Genomic DNA, 20,722 nt, shown 5'->3' with positions numbered 1-20,722 from the left:
AAGGGTTTGGCAGTCCTCGGGCGATACCACCAGCACATGTGCTTGTCCTCACCACACAATGCCAAATCCAAAAACTGCAGTTCTCTGTTGCTGGGAACCTCAGTTGTGAACTACAGTCCACGTCTACAATCCTTAAAAATCTTCAGAACGTCGACTAGACTTCTAGGCAAGGTGCCTGTTCGGGTGAACACCAAGTAGTCGTCGACATACCGAAAAACCCGAACGACTGACTCATCCAATGCCTTTGCAATTGCCCTATAAACCCTGCTTAAAAAGATGTTCGCCAATAGAGGTGCCACCCTGGAGCCTATGCAAACCTCCACGCTTGTACAAAAGCCTCTCCCTCCCAATCAACCACTGTTGCAGATAGATAAAATGACAATATTTCTAAAAAAACTGTCAACTGAGACACCGCATTTATCAATAAAAGCACTTTCATCATTGTCATTTGTTATGCAAATCTTTACAGCTTACATGAGTTCACAATGTGGCAATGAATAACAAAGGTCCACCACGTCAATGCTGAAAAACATGCAGTTACCGGGCTTATCCGCTTTGAGAAACTCGACCAGAAAGCCCGAATTAGGAACCACTAAAGGGTCCGGTACGCACAAAGAGTTTCAGCATTGACGTGGACTTGTCACAGTTATATAGATGACTCACAAACACCTGATACGTGTGAGTCCCTCCTGCGCACCACCGATCCAGCTCAACAGCGCTGGATCGTCCAGAACGCACTGGAGGCCGCAGCGTTGCAAAGGATCCCTGGCGATCTCCTCTAATGCTGTGCGACCGACTTTCGGGTTGGCTCCCCTCTTTGGGAGTAATAAAGTTTTAATCGCTATCATGCGTCGCTATAGAAACGTATAATGCGCAGAGAGCAGTGGGGGAGGGGGGGGGGATATTAAGTGATGAAAACCTCTCCCGCTCCACTGTTGCGGCGACTAGCAGACGGCGCTCGCTCTGCTGCGATGCATGAGGTCCATCGTGAGTGCAGACTCCGTGGTTGTGGACCTCTCAAAATGCCTCGAGTAGATTTCAGTTTTCCCGTATCCCCCTAATTCTCTGTACTCCGTTTCAAAATTTCAGGTGCAACGCTGCCAAGAACTAGCGCTCTTGTTGGCGATGCCTATACAATCGCGATCAAAAAGTAGTACGTTTCTTGTGGAGAGCGAAAAATAGGAAATGATTTGCCTGCAGGCTCATTACGTGATACAATTGTCATGAGTTTGATTAAATCGCTCTTACTGCTGACGACACGCTCTTGCATTCTCGTGTCTTAGACCACTCGGCCACAAAACAGGCGCGGAGTAACACGACTTTCTTTATTTTCTCATGCGGCCTATTTCTGTACCTTTCACAGCGTTTTACCTGATGTATGAAACGGAGTTTACTGTAATTCGAGGCGCGGCGATAAACGCGAGCAGCGGCCGTGGTACAGGCGCAATACCAAAGCGAAGATGATGTGAAATGCAGTTTGGAGTCGCTGAGAAGTTAGCACGCACGTGTGCGTGCTTTTGGCAGCTTGTGTGCAAGTTTTGCGGTTGGAAAAAGCCTGCATGGGACAGTAGTTATATTGCGGCCAAGCAACGCTGATGAAAATTCTTATACCAGAACGCGTTTCGCCTACCGGACAGATGCCGGAAGGAAGCGACTGTGGTCGCATCCCGCTCGTCTTTTTGATTACTTTTTTTTTGCCTTATGAGTTCTTGTACTGGAAATGCAATGTTTAAGGCCATCTTACACAGAGTACATGACCTGCCGCCGTGGATTAGTTGCTACAACAACATTCTTCTGCTCAATTATGGGTTCGATACCGGCCGCGGCGACCGCATATTCATGGAAGTGAGATCTAAAAACACCTGGTAACTGACACTTCGTGTTCCTTTTTTCGTCAAGTTCTCGTCACGAAAGCGCCTAACAGAGGCGGTTACGAACTCGTTTTTTCAGTGGAACCGAATGTTATTGTAACCCTCGTCGCACGGGCAAATTTCGTGTAACTTTAAACGAACGACACTTGACTTAATGTCATTCGTGAACTACAGCGGCATTCGCTGCAAATTGTATCCGGCGTGATGTTCGACGAAATCACTGCACTCGGTTAAACATTTAACGCTGTCCGCGTGCGCAGACACCTTCCCTGTGCGGTGCAAATTTCTGTACAATGCCGTTCAGAACAGCGTCGGCGTCATGTAGCAAGAGCATGTGTGCGCGCTCCGTCTGTGGTGCACCTTCATTGCAGTACGCCTTCAGGGCGACCTTTGATCCGCTCATTTCCTACTTAAGGACGCCAACGAACCACACAGCGTCTTCTCGTACTTTCGGTTCACGTCGGAGAGCTACGAGCGCATCTGCGTGAGCATAGAAGGTGCCAGCACTGCGCCAAACATATCGATCCGAAGTTCGCCGTTTCGTTGCCAGAGGGAAGACCTGTTGTTGCCAAAAAAGGGCGGGGCGGCTTCGCCATCAGAGAACGGTGGCGAGGAGGCAAGCCGCAGGTGCAGTATGTTGCTGGCAAAGCTCCATTCTGAATGACGTCTTCATTTCCCGTGTATCAACATCCCGCCAAACTGACTCTTCACGAGGCGAAGTACATCTGACTCTTGAATAGCTAATTTCGCTAATAACACCAGTGCACACATTATCTATAAGGTTTTGTTGTATGCATCATTGTCACGAAAGTGATCCGAGCTACGCACTATTAGCGAGAGTTTGGAACTGCCCCCTTTCAAAGCTGCGGCAGACTGAGCTGCAAGCCTGCTCTGCTCTGGCGGGTATGGAGCGGAAGGCTGCGCAGACCACCCGCATGATGCATTTCGCTTGTACTTGCAGTGATCTTAGTATGCTTGATGAGAAAACCGAGAAAATAGTACGTCGCAGCCGATCCCGGGCTCGGTCGAGCGGCAGGCGCACCGAAACAGGTGCGGCTGGCGGAAGCGAGGGGCCCCTGACGTCACGCGACCGGTTTCTGCCCGCTGCTCCGGCTCCGGCTCCCGCTGGCGCTCGACAGGTGCGGAGCAGATAACGTCGCTCAAAAAAAAAAAAAAAAAATGTGTTAATTGATTGCAAGGTGCCCACGTCCAGGCAACCGCGGCTTTTTGAATTCGGCACAGCTTCCCTCTAATGTCCTGAAGCAACATGTGGGGATCAATTTCGGGGCCCTATAACACGCACTGACGTAGCAGAGCACAAGGACGTCTCTCGCATTTCGCCTCCATCGAAATGTGGCCGTCGCTGCCGCGACTCGATCCCGGGACCCTGGTATCAGCAGCCGTACGCCACCGCGGCGGGTCCACTCTACGTTATCTAACTGCAAAAAGCGTCAGATCCTAGATCAACGATCAGCGAGGTGGGTTGCCTGCGCCATTTACTGCTTCATTTTGATGACCATGACATGCACGTACCCAGAAATTGTGGACAAGCGCGTTTTCTTTCAACGGGAAGTTGTTTATGAACGCGGTTTTTTCGCACATCTTAAGACTGCACCATGCCAATCAATATATCCACAGATCCCTCCTCGGGACGCTTGTACCATTCTGTTATTTATTGTCAGAAACGCACCCCACTGGTTTTATACAGCTGCTTAAACTACTTGGTGCGAGCGCAAGACACACTTTACGAGCAAGATTTTGCTACCCTATCGGAAGGCTAGACCATTCCCCTTCGCGGTTTACGTTGCGTTAGGTTAGTGTGTGTACTGCGTGACTGTAAATAGAATGCCACCATCGGCCGGTTTCTAGTGCGATGGGAGAGAAGAACAAGTTTAAGTACGGCCGTGACTTGGAAAAAGACAAAAAAAATTGCTTGGTGTCTCAGCGGCTGTGGCTTTGTGCTGCGGGCGGAACACGAGGGTACGAGTTCAGTGTCCGGCTGTGGTGGGTGCATTTGAGTTGGGGCGGAGTAAAAATAGACGTATCGAAAACGGAAGTGCAAGATTGTCATCTGCTCGAATTTCGTCTTGTAGGTGTTTCTTTGCTCCCGTCCATGTTTCCTTGCGCTGTTTTCCACCTTTAAAGCTGAATAATTCGACTGCAAAAAAAAAAAAAAAGGCTTGATTTCACGCAAATGCCTTAGCAGAAGGCTTTGCTGTCCATCTGTCTAGGTGGACTAGGAAACAGAAAAACGGTGGTGGGCGGTAGACATCGAGGGCTCGCAGTTGGCTGATGACGGTTACTACGGGATTTGCGATAGTAGCGAAGTCTCTAACAGTATGCGCTTACCTTTTTATCAAGAAGTGGCAGCTGCCCTTTTGGAGGTAGATACGATATTTATGGACACAGCCTCTAGTGTTCGTTCGTTCACTTGTACGACGCTACTCAAGAGTGTTATTTGTGCTCTTCGCACACTGGCTTTTCATATTTAAGCTCACCTGTACCAGTCACAGAATGACTTACAAACATGTATATACCACGCTGCGTTTGTGAGGTTGCATATATTTATTATGAGTCGCATGTCTGCTGTAGCTGTCTACGGCTTGTATATGCTCCAGTAATATATCCGAACGAAGACTGCGAGACGAGATAACAAGCTTTCGGCGTTACCACAAACCTTACTGAAGTTGCCGCAGGTATTTGACATTTTCCGCAACAGCTTGCAGCCATCAGTGCGATAGCTGTATAATGTGTTAGGAGAGTCCCCCGAAGTTGGATATATTTTGAATGACCAGTAATTTAGCTACCTGTTGGTAGAGCGACTGCCGTAGTTTGACGAAATAACTCTTCAAACAACAGGGCAGTGAGGAATTCGTATAGCTTTCCTCTGCAACCGCATGGTTGCGTTCATGCGTCCGTTGATTTATTCCCCAGTATAGAAGCTGACACAGCAGCTTCCTGATATCCCTCAGAAATGAATCTAATGATGCCGCTAGTACTGCACCTATGTGCGGCCGAAACTTGAAAGCGGCTGAAGAGCACGACATGAAACGTCGCAGCGGTCTATGGAAAGGAGAATATGCGTATAACTCAACAGGAAAATGGCGCAAAAGACGTGGACAAAAGAGACAAACACGACAGGACAGGATGGCGCTGGTCCTGTCTTGTTTGTCTCTTTTGTCCACGTCTTTTGCGCCATTTTCCTGTTGAATCATGAACCAACTAGCCCAAACTAGAGTTCTTCTTGATGCGTATAACATGACGGCGTGAATGCCCATACGTGGTAGCAGGGACTGAGGAAGTTTTCTGCCTGGCACAGGACGTGGATAATTCTCTGCTCTGCCGTCCTTGAATGATACATCCGCAGAAAGCGACCATAGCAGCTCCGAATGCAGTTGAGAAAACATAAAGCGGTATTCGACTCTCTGCTGATGTAGACGATGCTGGAAAGATGTGTGACCCCCCGCATGTATGCATTATTGTTATCCCGTTGCCATGCTGTACGGGAAATAATCATGGATCTGTCCATATCAATCGTAAGCTTTAAGACCCGATACGAATTCTTACGCCACACCAAAAATTATGGTTAAATGTTCTCGAGTTTCTCTAGCACCCTTGCAAAGGTGCTTCGCGCGCCGAGGCCACTTTTCAGGCGTGAGGAAACTGTGGCAATACATAACATTGCAACACATTTGTATACTTTCTTGGATTTAAAACAAATGCCTATCACAAACGAACTTTTGGCACTATTTGAATAAGAGGGTGCAGCCTCGTGTGTAGAAAAGGCCTGGCTATAGGCAGCAGAACCTGCTAGAACCCGGCCGAGGCTTGTCTCTCGAGTACTCCCCGGCTTTGAAGTTGCTACCCTTACAATACAGAAATGGTCCAGGCTGCCGCCACGCTGTCGTCCGAGTCGTAACCACGAGCTTGGACACCTGGTGAGTGTATTTTACTTGACAGAAACGGAGAGAGAGAACGTGCACTACTTCTGGAACGCGGCAACCACGCGACGCCACTGAAGGACAGGCTCTTTCTTTGGCAGAGCAGAACGATTGTCCCTTGATCAAGCCCGCGTCAACGCATACGGTTCCTTGACTGTATGGTCCCCACCGCAGCGAAATAAATCACGTCAAGTTGCGGCGGCCGTCGCTTCGGCGCCGCCTGGCTGCGACCGCAGGATTGGTCCGTCGCAAAATCCCAGAGAGTGGCCTATTTGGGCGCGGGCTTTCTGGAAGGTGGCTGAAAGTTTTTCCTGGATCACGGTGATGCACATGGACGTGAGCGCCAGGCCGAAGAGCAGGTACACGAAGGTGGCCATCATGAACGCGGGCTGCCGAGGCACGTAGTCCCCGAAGCCGATGGTGCTCATGGACACGAAGACGAAGTAGAAGGCCTCGAAGAAGCTCCAGCCCTCGCAGAGCGAGAAGATGAGCGCGCCCAGCGTCATGTAGGCCAGCAGGAAGAGCAGCACCAGCGACACCGGCACCCGCGCATCCGCGGCGCCTCTGGTGCTTCCGGCCGCCGCCTTCCGCAGCCGGGCGCGCCTGGTGCGCTCCCTGGGCGGGTACGCCGAGTAGGCCGCCTTGGCCCGCCACGCCACGAGAATCTGTCATGGAAGAAAATACGCACTCAGGAATGGGACCGCTGCACATACCGGGCCCCTTTCAGGACCCTCTTTCGTGGATCGAGGCCATCGGACAGCGAGGCCCTCTGGCGCTCTTGCTCCCCGCCAACAAACATCAGAATACCGTTTCATAAATGTTATGTCAGTTGCAGTAAGGATGTGGGTTAGATATGAACATTTTATTAGTGTTAGAAGTTAACACGTAATATTGTATGTTACCTAGAAAACATTAGTTTAACAATTACAGAAAACATTGTTCAAATATGCTAACTTTTAATTGTTACTAAGTGCTAAAATAATAATGTTATATGTTGTATCATCAACATTAGTTTAACGTTCCAGACAATCAATGTTTTAATATAGTCTTCTAAACGTTATTATTAATGTTTCAATCGTAACTACAAAACAACATTACAAATGTATTTCAAGCACTGGGTCCCAGAACGTTTCCCACTGTACTTACAATAAAGATATTTTTCGACTAGCAGTACTTTGCAACTAAATCTTTTGCGTTGTGCCTGCGATATATTGCATGCACATCCCCATTATTTTGTTTATTTATTTATTTTATTTACACAGTACTGCTAGCCTCTAGGTGAGGCTGTAAGCATGAGCGGGAGATAAAAAAAAAACATAATGTGACATGCGTAAAACAAATCAAGGCGCAACAAGCTGCTTGTTAGAAAGCTTTCATTATTATCCATTCACCAGCATCACTCTTGGGACACCCCGCAGTATGGGTATGTAAGCTCCACTGCGAAATGAGCTGAACCGCGTGCTGATGGGTGGCAATATCACAAAAGCAGATGAACCGACAGGCTGGGTGAGTCATCATAAGAAATAAAGACTGCAAACTAAGAATATGCATATACCCCAGGACAATTAATGTCTTAAACGTGAGCACCAGCAGGTGCCCCGCAGCGAAGATTTCGAAGCAGAACTTACGGCAGCCTCGGTTTTCACTCGTTTAGATGCCAAATCTAGATTTCATCAAATTCTATAGCATGTCGAAACGTCGAGAATCTGCTCGTTCGCCCCTGCCTTCGGGCGATATCGATTTCAGAGACTTCAGTTTAGCATAGCATCCGCTCGTGAAGTTTTTCAAAAAGACTCTAAGTAAAATCTCTAGGGGGCGAGGTGGAAGGAGGGGGGGGGGGGGGGGGGGCTACTAAGCGTCAGCGTATATGTTAACAATATTTTGATCTGGGTTTGTACTAGAAAACATGCATGAAAAACGGCTCAGGGCTGTCTTGGAAGCAGTATGACAGGCAAACCTCACTTTGAACACCGCGAAAGGCATTATTGGAGTCTGCGAATAATCTTTTTTGAGTGGTTTTTCTGTGCCGAGAGAGATGACTAGGCGTTGTTAACTACTCCGCAGAATTTTTCCATCACCTGCATACCGAACTAATCTGCTTAGAGAATTGATAAAGAAACAAAAATTATAGACAATTTTTGCCTAAATTCTGTAGACATGCGAAAGCAGAATTGCATGAAAGATAACGACGACGGTGAAGACAGAGAATTCGCTGCCTGTGTCTTCGCGCCGCAGATGGAAGCTGATGAAGACGACGGTGAGCAGTGCACAGCGCAAAAATGTGTTGTATATAGTTCAACACGAGGCGCGTTGGGCGGCGGCGATAGCCTAGTACTCTCGACCACTCTCGACCAATTGTGGCCAGCGAAGCTGATCTGTTCGCGACGCCACGGTTTCGAATCCCATTCGGGCAATATTTGATTTATCTTTATTTATTTATTTCACTTGGCACAAACCCGCAAGCATCGCAAGGTACTTGGCACAAAGTGATAAACATCTCAAGATCTTTCGCGAGGTTTATCCATCTTCGAATGGGCAGAGAATCATGCGAACGAATGATAGATGCTTTGTATATATTTGACCGAGCAACCTCTGTTAGTCATTTTGGATGCGGAAAGAGGTACGAAAATAACATGTGATGCCTCACAGAACGGCCCAGATTCAGCCCTCCTGCAAAGCTATAACGACTCCTGGAAGCCAGTAGCGCAAGCTTCGCGTGTTACGACTGCAGCCCAATCAAGATACTCTCAGATTGAGAAGGAGGCTATGGCTGTAGTCCACGGATGCGAGAAATTCCACCACCTTGCATGCGGCCGGAAAATTCATCCTTGAGACAGTTCATCGACCGCTTATTGCAATCTCGAAGGAACCAACTGACGAAATGCCACCGAGGCTGCTGCGTTTTTTCCTTCGTTTGCTGAAATACCACTTCCAACTGGAATATTCACCAAGGAAGAAGCTATTACTGGTCTATATGCTATTCCGACTTTCTGTATAGAGAAGTCGGCAAACGACGACGCAAACCATGATGTCGAAGTTCATTCCGTGAGTGTTCTCACGTAATTCGTCAGCCAAACAACATTTCATAGGTTATCGAATGAAACCGACATTGACATTTACCTAAGAGATGCCGTCAGATGCCACGAATTGAACGAGCCATACACTGGCCAGCTGGAGCCCTTCGACAAGGAACTGTCAGAAGTGAAGGGTATTCTGCTGAAATGATGCAAAGCTGTAATACCCACAAGCATGTGTGCTGAAATACTGTAGGAGGAGGACATGGGGATAAATAATTCCAGCGCATGAGCTGGCCTTCTAGTTTTCTGACCTGTACTGAGCACCGACATCGAAAACTTTGTCAAGAGGTGCTCAGTGTGCAAAAGGTATGCATACAAGCATCCAAGCGAACCATTCCTAATCCGCCCACTACCTGTTAGACCGTGGTACAGAGTGGATGCAGACATATATGAACACGCCAGAAAGCCCTACTTGTGCGTGTACGATGCTTTGTCCAACTTCCCAGAAGTTGAATTTCTTCCTGACACATGAACAGGTACATATGTCGAAAAACTAAGCGCTATATTTGCCAGATACGGCATAACCGCGGAAGTTTGCACGGACAATGGTTCGCAGTTTCCAAGTAGAGTTCGCACTCTTCGGGAAGAGGCATGGCTTCAAACTCACGGCGTCGAGGGCGAGGTTTCCTTGATCAAATCGCCTAGCAGAGAAAGGAGCGCAGGTAGGAAGGGGACCCCACGGAAAACAGCGGAAGGGAAAGGGGATTTTTGCTTTGTACTGCTCAATTACACAGGCACTTCGTTAGGGGACGGTCGGCCACCAGGTGAATTGCTCCAGGACCGACCGTTCTTAACCTCGGTGCAGTTTGAAAGCATCATACGCGCACTGCGTGAAAGTAATGTATGTATCGTATGGTAAATGCAATGAGGTGGTGCATCGACTCGCCCACGAACATCCTGGGATCCCCCGGCCTTATTGATTAACGTGGGGCACTGGTGTTCTTTAAAAACACGAAATAAATACCCAGCCTGATAGCATTAGAGAACCTCTTCGTACACTCCCTGTTCCTGAAAAATCTCTCACTATCCTACGGGTATACGCTTTCTTCGCCGCATCCACCTCACTCCTGACCGTTCTTTCCTCCCCTGCATGCCCCGAACCATATGAAACGTTTCCTTCTCTCGTACCCCGCTGCCATTGAATCTCCCCACCATCCTTGCCTTTCTCTCCGGACGTGGCGAGCATGCCAAGCCTCGGACTAGCTGGCCTTGATGACTGTCCTGGATGCAATAGAGTTCTCTCTCATCTACTGTCGCACCTTGGGGGCCAAATAAGGCGTGGTATTTCGGTGCGCAAAAAAGCGCTGAGCGCGTGTGCAGTCACCTGTCCGGGTGCCCTGCGGCTGGCCCTGCGTAGGCTGCGAATGTTCTTGGTGTTGTAGAAGCTCCGGATGGCCGAGAAGGCGAGCTTGATGAGGCGCGTGAAGAGCTTGCCGAGGTCGGCCAGCACCATGAGCAGCAGCGGGATGCCGAACAACGCATACGCGATGGTCGCCGCCCGACCTGCGTTGGTGCTCGGCGCGATGTGGCCGTAACCTGCGCACACGAAAGCACACCAGCGATCAACCAAAGGCAGGGCCGCACATAGGACCGCAACCAGAAAAGGTAAACAAATGACAGCGAGAGCGAAAAGCCAAAGCTCGGATGCCGTGTTTTTCCGTCGCGATTATACTATGAACGACTTGAGTCTAGCAGGCCCCTTTTTGTTCCTCTTGCAAAAGCCAGTGTCATGCTGTGTAGTATACATCATTTTCTCATCGACGCCGCCATGTTGGGGAAGTAGCGCCATCTATATTAGGATACAACTTATGTCTGCGCTGACCGCCTCGCAGAATTCTTCCATCACAAAAAGTAGTCCGCTCTTAAGCTTTTCTTGTTACCTGAAGAAGCTAACCACCAAACGAAATTATAAACTCAAGAATTTCGATGCCTCGGAACTTTTTAATGTAATAAAACATCAGAAAGCTGGTTCGTGGCCCATTGGTACCTTCTTCTGCCTTTTTAAAAATTTGTTTCCTACGACAGGTACTGGTCCGGGCATGACCGCCATGCTAGCGTGTGTGCGGCCGGCCGCAGCAAACGTTACTTGGCCGCAGCTGCGTTTCGTTGAGCAGGAGCAGAGCTAGCTGCGCTGTGCAAACGTGTTCTTTTGAGCGTTTCTTTCCGAGGGGGCAGCTTTTTGGGGGAGAACACTGATCTAACATGGCTTGAGCAGCTTAATCCAGCATTTGCAATGCTGTTGCTGGCCCGGCGTGCCTGCGCGCACGCCAGATGTGCATCGGGCAGCGTGTGCTAACGACGCGGCTGGAGAGCAAGATATGTTGTTTGGAGTGTTCAATTGTCATGCTATGTCGACGTGGCCTTATTCTGGATCAAACGGGCAACACGGTCGCCCACTCTTAGTACGATCATGGTTCAGCGTACTGAGGCGAAGTGACGCAGGCGCACAGGGTCCTGGAGGCGGGGCTTCGTGTTGTCTGCTACAGGGCGGGAGATCAAGGTGCTTCAGCGCTGTAGCAGACGACACGAAGCACCGCCTCCAGGTCTCCGTTCTGCTTTTCCCTTTAAAATATTTTTTTTTCTTTTGAGCATTATCTCCTTTTCATTTAACCTGAACTGGCGTTAAGCCTGGCAAAGCGTTGCTGGTCTGGGCTCCCTCTCTCTTTCTTTTGTTTTTACATTTTCTGAGAGTACTAATAAAAGGGTAAAGGGCCCTTCGCGACTGCGTCGCTTCGCTTTGATGCGCGGCCACGCTGAGCCATGTCCGTACTAAGAGTGGGCGACCCTGTACAATCACCATAACAAAATAAATGCTAAAAATGCTTTCTGTACGCTTCCAATACTCATGCGTAATTTTTCATCGCAATTTGTTACGTACACTTAGTTGTTTCCTAACATAGTTTGCATTTTTGCTATCTAATGCTTCTTCTGCTGGTACATATTGCCGCGAAGCTTTGTGATTTTGTTTGTTGATGCTGGAAGCCACTGCTACGCGGCTTTACCATTTTGTGCCGCGAGATGCAACCAGTTTTATCTCGAATGATCGCAGCCGCACGCAACCGCTTCTACACTGTTCGAAATTGTTGTGGCTGCTTTTGACGCTTTATCTCGAGGGTTCTTAGCCAGTTCAAAATTGAGCGCGGCCGATAGCGGCGGTGATTCCGTTCGCCGACCGCAGAGCACGCTTGTTGCTATCGCCGCCGCCGGGTTGTTAAGTTCTTTGTGGGCGCAACGCAGCCCCAATAAGAAGCTCGTTTCAGTGTCGCCTCAGTCTGCTCGTTTGTTCTCCCTGGCGGGCTCATCACGTGACAATATTACTAATTCATGCTGCTGTTCAGCGCTGCTCGTTTGCCTAATGTTTACTCCACAGTTTTTTCAGCAAAAGCCATTAAGCACCATGAAGACAAACTGAGTATTGTAGCGACAACAGACGGTTCAGCGTGGCGCTAGCAGTGTCCGCAAACACCAAAATAGGCAAGCTGTTGCCAACACAACTTAGCACTGTTCTTGAGGCGTTCACCGTTACTGTATAATCGCCACGTGGATAGGCTAGTTTTCACGTGCCAAGGTCGTGTTGGAACTTTTTAGAACGAACTAGTTAAGCTTGTCAGCTGATGCAGAACCAGTTTCTGGGCTTGTGTTCCTCCTTCCTCTTTCTTGGGCTATGGTCAGTGCTTGTGCAGACTCACCAACGGCGCTAGTTTTTTTTTTTTCTTTCGAAACAGCCGTGCGTCCAGAGAGAGGGTGCCTACAAGGATTACCGAAGACACACCTGGCTTAGTTAATAAAGTATGCACACAACGCTGTTTTTACGGGCCAAGTCTTTGAAAACATTTTTAATCCAGCTCGTGGTAAAACGGCGACGCTCGAGCATTACTCCTCCGTACGCAGCGCTTTGTGTAACTTGCGTCAAGGCGCGGAGGAGCAAAAAAAAAAAAAAAACGGAGAGGAAGTGAAAATAAAAGCAAAACACGTTTGCAGCAGTACCAGCAACGACAGTTCTATTTCCAGACTGTTTCTCTTTTCCAATCAGCGCGAAGCGCTTACCGGTGATTTCGAATCTGCACCAACGTCAATTTAATCGGATACATTCCTCCAGGCCTTCTCTTCGGTTTTACGTTCCTGGGTCGTACCAGCGAAGGGGTCGTTGTTTTCGCGCGCTGTTCAGGGGAAAGAGACGCGTTTCTGTTGCAGGAGAAAGAAGAAGGCTGGGGAAGGGGGAGCTGGCGACGTGTTTCGTCGGCACGGCGAATCTGTTATAGAGAGGCTGTATTCACCGCTAAAGAGGTCTTTTACGACCCGCTTAAATGGGCGTGAGATTGAGCGCCTGGTGCGGTCGTAGTGCAGCAGCGCGCCGCACAGTATTGGAGGAGGCCATATATACGAGCTCGAGTAGGTGCCGAGGGCGGAGGAAGGTCGGAGGGAGGGAGGCAGGCACAGGGCGATGAAATCGATTCTCGCTTCCGCAAAGAGACATGTTCCGCTCGCGGAACGAAGTTGTTGCGTGATCCGGGGGCTTCTTGTCCCTCCGCCCGGCGACGATCAAGACGCGAGGAGGGTGGCGCGCGGCGCGAGATTTCTCGCTCCGAATGCCGCAAATGCGCTGCCTTCGAGTTATGCGCGTTCATTACGCGCCCGTTTTCGCTCGTCCGCGAGAACCGGGCGCGCGTAACAACTTGCCCTGTCGTGCCGCGAGGCCATTTGTGCCGCCGCGCGATGCCTCCAAATATCCGCCGGGCGCGTTTTTCCTCGGGTCGATCTTGCCCGGCTGTGCCTATTTTCTTTGTCTTACGCCCACTGGTGTCTAGTGGACGTCGGGTTTGCGTTTTCGACGGAAGAGCTGTTCATGCAACGAGCTGCCGACATCACCTTCGAGATGCTTTGGTACCATCCTATCCGCGACGCGTTTGGCCAGTTTGTCCTGCGAAACTCTTCCGTATATCAATGGGCCTGGGCGTGTTTCTCCGTATTTATGGGAATGCACTCGTGGAAAGAAAGTTGTTGCGGGCTCCATGAGTAAGGGGGTCTTGTCTAACCCACCATTTACTTTTAGTTGGCACTTTCTGAAGCGATAAATACTGACCACGGTTGTTATGATTTTTTAGTTCTTTCACAAGGCACGCCGAACCATACAAGGCGGTTATGATGAGTAGTTGAGTAGTAGTAGTAGTAGTGCTGGGACCGTTTCGGACGTTGGTGTGCGTGGTGCATGCTCTGGCGTCTTCAGTGAACCGGGCATAAAATAGCCACACGCGACGAGAGGACTCATGAGCCGGGGGGGGGGGGGGGGGGGGGGGGGGGGTATACGTTCCCAGTGTAGGCGCATTTCTGAAATTTGAAGCGCCAGCCCCGACGTCGCACAGTAGCCCGCAGATGAGATTGTTACTATGGGAACGCGTAGCATGCTACTATAGTATCAGCGAAGAGAAGGCTTTGTGCTGGCGTAAACAGGCTTTACGTGTCGGTTCATTCTCTTAGACACAAAGAACTAGCCCAGATTCCCTTGTACGATCAGAGGCGCACGCTGAAAGCACGGGCAGCAGCGAAAACATAGCACTTTGCGCGCTGGAGGCGCAATTATTGTTCTCTCCCGAAGATGTCGCGGTAGCCGCCGTTCTTGTAGGTCGTTTAAAATGGTTGTCATTCCCCTAGCATACTGCTGAATTATAAAGAACTCTGCTTGAGTGAACGGAGTGTAAACACGCACTCTGACAACACAAAACAGACTAAAATCATGCCTAAGCGTCCCACAAAAGAGAGACAAATAATTGTGTGGCTTCGTTATGCGTCTTTATGTCGTTTAGACAGGCTAGGATACAATCAAGTAAAGTCCCTTGATGTTGAAAGTAGTGCCATTATTTTGAACTTCGCCGCCGCCGCCGCCGCGCCGACTCTCGCATGCAGTTCTGAACCGGCGCATTTCAAAGCAATGATTGGCTCTTCCCGAAGTCGCGTCGGAGACGGGCGCGAGGCACCCGTTGTTCTTGTCTTTTTTTTTTTGTCCAGCGCCATTTTCAGGCCTGCTGCAGCCGTCTGGCTGCTGGTCGAGCTTCTCTACGCTTTGGTTTTTGGCTTGCACTCTTCCGTTAAACGCCACTTATCTCTCTCGAGTATGATTAGAACAGTTGCAGTGAACTCTGAATATTTTTTCCGCTCCTCGTACTCGCACAGAACTTCGGGTGAACTGAGTCTGTTCTGCCTCCAGACTGAGCTTTATGGAACTCTGTACCTAGCTATTATGCATGTGTAATCGCGGACAGAATAATACAAATAATGCATTGGTGGTCAGATTCTTCTGGGACGTTACTTAGCGAAAACTGATGCTTGTTTGATGGTTATGAAGTGAAATTTGGCTCCTTCCCTTCCGACAGAGGCAGCATATGTTTGTATTTCTGCTATGCAACATGACGAAAGCGATGAAACGGCCAAACGTGGTCCTTACTAATAGAATCTGAGTAAAGCGGAAAATTATCGTAGGCGTACACCAGTTGTAGGATGCCCCCTGCGCACGCGCAGTGGCATGGGTGAGGCCATGTTAATTGTTGCGCGTTGATCTTTCCTTTCATCCTTGTTTTTATTGTCTACAAGGGAGGGAGTTTATGTTGTACATGCGGTTTCATATCTGGCTTCGGTTTAGTGCTTTCTCTTGTGACTTGTCCTTGTAGATGCGTACTGGCTTATAAGTGTCACATGGCTGAAGCGTATATATACCGGCCTCCTCGTCTAATAAAGGGTACTTGGTCTTCCGTCTACCACTGGACCCGAAGCGTCGTCTCATTTCCTCTTCGCGTGCCCTTCGCCCCCACCACATGTATGACTTAGTAACTTGTGTTTGGGATGTGTACTGATGATATAGTAATAAAAAACAAGACAAATCCAAATATAAATATTCTAATTAGGCGTCAGAAACTGCTCGGAATGAAAAGGCGGTGTTATGGTGCTTCATTGTACTGAAACAAACGGTGTGTATATATGTATATGAACAAGTTGTGGCGTAGTATGTCGTGCAGTGTAACCTACATAATGACTGGTGATTGGTGATCGGTATTTGGTAATGGGATCGGTAATTGTGATTGTAATCGATGACCGTGATCGGTAATGTGATTGTGCTTTGATAATCGGTGAGAAATGAGACAGAAAGGGAATAAAAAGGGAAAAGCAAGGAGCAGAACGCGCTCTCGCGTCTGCTCTCAAGGCGTAGCTTAAGCATCCTTCGCTTTCTATTTTTTTTATTATTGTGCTTTGGCATAATGTTAGTCTACTTAGCTCTGTAACCCTTCGTAGGGCTCTATTTTTATCCTGGCGGACGAACATACCCTCAAGTTGTTCGAACCAGGGCTCGTGCAGCTATATTTCCTAACCCCACGCGGGCGCCGAAACGGCAACGGAAGCGTCGCCATCACAATTCGTCTTCAAACTGCGATTTCTGATCCAGTATGACAATCAATGTGGTACAACTCCGAAGGTTTACGCTTTAATCGCCAGGAAAAAATATTCAGTAAGCTCATTGCTTTGGCGCGCTTCGTCTGCAACACGCGCAAAAAAATTCAGGGGGCACTTTGGCTCTCTAAGGTGCTGCAAGGCGAAAGAAAGCCTTTCCTGGCGCACTGTTTGGCATTGACTGCGAGACTGTTTGTGCTGTACTAGTGCTTTATTTGACTACACACTTTGACTACACATTGCAACTACACACTTTGACTGCCGACTTGGACTGCTTCTTTAGCATCTTGTAATAAAAACAGCGCAAGGACACAGGACGAGAACGGAGAGTAGACACACACGGCGCTGAACTTGCAACTAAGTTTATTGGAAAAACACGCTGCTTTTCAAGGCAGGGCGTCAAGAAAGAGCGCGCATGCGCTTTGTCAAAGAAACACTTATCGGGTAATAAAATGTCTCCTAAAGGCACGTGTGATTATCGGTGCTAACCACTGTTTAGCAACTTCATTTCCTTAGAGGACAATGCTACTGAAGGCTGGCTGACACATCTGTTTCCTTTCCTCAAGATATGAAATGCCTCTGCTACTTCCCTCGTGCTACGATCGTTATGTATGAACAAGATTTCGGTGTCAACAAAAAACGGGGTGCACTTACACTCGAGACAATGCTTGGCCAAGTTTGTTGAACTCTTACCCAAAGAATTTTGGTGCTCCAAAAGCCGTACATTAATGCAGCGACCTGTCTGGCCAATATAAGTACGGCCACAGGACAGAGGAATCTGGTAGACCACAGCAACCTTACACGAGACGAACCTGTTTGCATGATTAATTTTACACCCTGTTTTCTTTCCCATTCCATCCCTCTTCCTTTGAACAGCTGCCCCCACTTTGCCTACCTTATTAGGTGCCGAGAACACAACGTTGACACCATACTTGGCACCTAATAAGGTAGGCAAAGTGGGGGCAGCTGTTCAAAGGAAGAGGGATGGAATGGGAAAGAAAACAGGGTGTAAAATTAATCATGCAAACAGGTTCGTCTCGTGTAAGGTTGCTGTGGTCTACCAGATTCCTCTGTCCTGTGGCCGTACTTATATTGGCCAGACAGGTCGCTGCATTAATGTACGGCTTTTGGAGCACCAAAATTCTTTGGGTAAGAGTTAAACAAACTTGGCCAAGCATTGTCTCGAGTGTAAGTGCACCCCGTTTTTTGTTGACACCGAAATCTTGTTCATACATAACGATCGTAGCACGAGGGAAGTAGCAGAGGCATTTCATATCTTGAGGAAAGGAAACAGATGTGTCAGCCAGCCTTCAGTAGCATTGTCCTCTAAGGAAATGAAGTTGCTAAACAGTGGTTAGCACCGATAATCACACGTGCCTTTAGGAGACATTTTATTACCCGATAAGTGTTTCTTTGACAAAGCGCATGCGCGCTCTTTCTTGACGCCCTGCCTTGAAAAGCAGCGTGTTTTTCCAATAAACTTAGTTGCAAGTTCAGCGCCGTGTGTGTCTACTCTCCGTTCTCGTCCTGTGTCCTTGCGCTGTTTTTATTACAAGATGCTTAACCAACTCGCCCAAACTGCCATTTTACTGCTTCTTTAGCACGACTCTCTCTCTGCTTCGATGAGTTCTTCGGTTGTATCCATGGCTCTGTTCGCAGTAAGGAAGTATGTAATGTGGTCACCCACGGACGCCTTACGCCACCTGTGGGAGCGGACGACAACTATTTTATTAGTTGTCGTCTGCTCCAAAAGGGGGCGTCAGGCATCCGTGGGTGACCTCATAACTGCGAATCCGCGCCCTCTGACGTCATAACCATTTCGACCAAGCGAAAAACATGACATCTCTACTGACAACCTTCTGCTAACAACCTCCTGTCGACAACCTTCTGTCGACAACGATGGGGCATTAAAGGCTTTCGCCTTAATACGCTCGCTTCGAGCAGCATACGTGTGAGCACTCTGTCGACTGTTTTTCGATAACCGCCGAGCGCTTCTTGGGGGTATCTCAAAACGTAGAGGCAGAGCAGCTTTTTAATTTCATTTCTGTGTGACTGGAGTTTATGGGTACAAAAAGACCTTGAATTTGTTATACCATTATGAATAGGTAAAAAAAAAGAAACTTTTTGTTAAGTTTAGGCCATTCTACCTGCACTCCCACGAGCGCAGAAAGATGTGGCTCTAAAACACACGTGTAAGGAAAAGTCTGCAGGCACACGTGTAAGGAAAAGTCTGCAAAGTCGCCCAGGTGCTTCGCATAAAATGAGGACCAATCAATAATCGCGTCTCATTTTTGCGACTCTCTGGAGTTTGTTGACCGTCCAGGAAGTGATTTTGCCGTTCTAGAGATTTCGCGCTCTGCTTGAGAATTAGAGCTGTCGAAAAGCGCGGGTGTCGCCTGGCCACTGTGATGGCGGCGGAAGCGAAATTATAGTTATTTTATAATGGACAGTGCGAGAGGGAATCCGAGAAATCGGGTCCCTGCAGTAGCCGCGCAACTTCACTGGTGCAAACGACTGAGGGAGCGAGCGTGATGTCCGTTGCGTCTATCGGCTTCGATGCCCTTAAATTGCAGCAACTTGTGCACGAAGGGATTTATCAGGGTAAGCGGCATCAACGCCGTCAATAATCGAAGACACCGCATTCGCCTGCTGACACGGGAAAATGTGACTCATGTAGGCCGGGACATGCGGACAAGGAAAGAGTGGGAGGGCTATTGGGAAGCGCTATTGGGAAGTATCAGCGGTCTATTTTTTTTTTGCTGCATTATCGATTTGTTATTGCCTTTCTTAAACATCCTGGTGAAATTGGTAGCCCTCCTGCTCACCGTGTGGCTGCAAACTAGCCTTTGTGAGTACTACTTGCAGTAAACGAAGACTGATACCACCTTCCCTACAGAGAAAATCTGTACGCGAATCGACATGAGGGAAGAGTGACAAGGCCGAATTGCATCATCATAGTAGCCTTGAATGGCTGAAATGTTGTCCACTCTACACGCTTTTGTACGAAATCTGTCCTGCTCATTGATAGTGCTAGAATTCAATGCACTCACTTCTCAGTATTATTTCACCATGTTTTCTGGAGCTATTCATCTCCATGGACGACTGCAGAAGTGACTCAAAGAGCACGCTCATATGTCCAGGTGATCAAGGCAAATACTAATACAGCCCCTGTGACATGTATTCTCTGCAATTAGGCGGAATCTATTTAAAGCGGACTTATTGATGTGGAAAGAAACCGTTCTGGCTTCCTCGGAACGCCTCAGTCAGTAAAATTTAATGTTTTTAATAGCTTCACGTTGAATGTTCATTCAACTTCCTATCGTTCACGCTTACCTGTACGGCGCTGTTCTGCTAGACTTCCCAGTTTCTGAAAACAAAATTGCAAGCATTGTAGCGTTATATTTACTTTCACCCATGCGCTTTCGCCTTTCTCTGATCTCTGCATCTCCCTCAAAGCGTTCGTGTCAACTAGGCAGCCGCAGAAACCAGCTTCTCTTTTCATGGCATCCGAGTTTGCCACCATGCTGTATGGGTTTGTAGAAAAAATCCGTTTTTCTTGCCCTGAAGGCGTACACCGTTCGGTAAACACGAAAAAGAGAAAACACAGCCCCGGATTTACTGGCGGCTACGAAAAAGCTCCTGCACACGTGGTGGCCTTAAGTCGAATCTTGCTTGTACTCATGGCTGCGTCACTGAAATGTCAGTTCGCGAACTTTCCTTTGTGTAAAAATTCCAGAAGCCAGCGCCGAAAGAGAAGCAATGGTCGTTTCAGGGTGTACACTGCAGCTCACTTTGGCGACCAAGGCAACAGCGCATTCGCGTAAACGCGTGCCTTCAAGTAGCCTATCGTTCTATTCAGTGTTGACGCTGGAAGGGACGTTCAGAAAATCCTCGAGATTAATACGACGCCAAATGTACGCTCTTTTTGTTTGAGCGCTTTCATCTTATTTTTTCTTTTCAATGCCTAAACCGTGGTGATGGTGCTGTGGCTGTGCCTTTTGTAGCGGGTTGCCGCTGTGGAGATCGCTTGGCGGAGCCAAAAAAAACACGTTCGTAAAACTAAAAACTTTAGAGTGGCAAATGTACAATCCCTCACCAACGTCCACTCCGCATTGCTCCTTGCTGCCACCAATATTCGAGACGCTTCTCCGTCACCTGAACCGCTGCGACATCACTACACGTCCCAAAACCGAGCGCGGTTGGCGGCGATGATGCGCAGGCTGAGGGAGAAATGCCCAATCATTCCATGGCAACGTGTTCCACTGTCTCCTTCGCATTCCCACAGATGGCACATGTCGTCTAGAGGCCTTCGGAGAAACGAGCTCTCCATAGCCTTGTGCGCCTTTCTGCATTTCGATATCATTGCTATCTCCAAAAATCTTTCATTTTCCTT

General features: G+C 48.5%; 1 protein-coding gene across 1 annotated transcript in view; it reads right to left on the bottom strand.

The window, feature by feature from the left end:
• Positions 1-5,137: 5,137 nt before the first annotated feature.
• Positions 5,138-20,722, bottom strand: part of LOC149349507 (TWiK family of potassium channels protein 7-like) — a 60,581-nt gene continuing 44,996 nt past the window's right edge. Inside the window, exons 4-5 of the mRNA XM_089576783.1 lie at positions 10,214-10,425; positions 5,138-6,477 (exon numbers count right to left, since the gene is read on the bottom strand). Coding sequence (XP_089432909.1) covers positions 6,001-6,477; positions 10,214-10,425 — 689 coding nt within the window. The 3' untranslated portion in view covers positions 5,138-6,000. The remainder of the gene's footprint in view (positions 6,478-10,213; positions 10,426-20,722) is intronic.

Source organism: Amblyomma mixtum, chromosome 3 (genome assembly GCF_055824585.1).
Source record: "Amblyomma mixtum isolate Tamu chromosome 3, ASM5582458v1, whole genome shotgun sequence".
Taxonomy (NCBI): domain Eukaryota; kingdom Metazoa; phylum Arthropoda; class Arachnida; order Ixodida; family Ixodidae; genus Amblyomma; species Amblyomma mixtum.
Note: the sequence above shows the minus strand (reverse complement) of the source record. Positions and strands in the feature narration are given on the sequence as shown.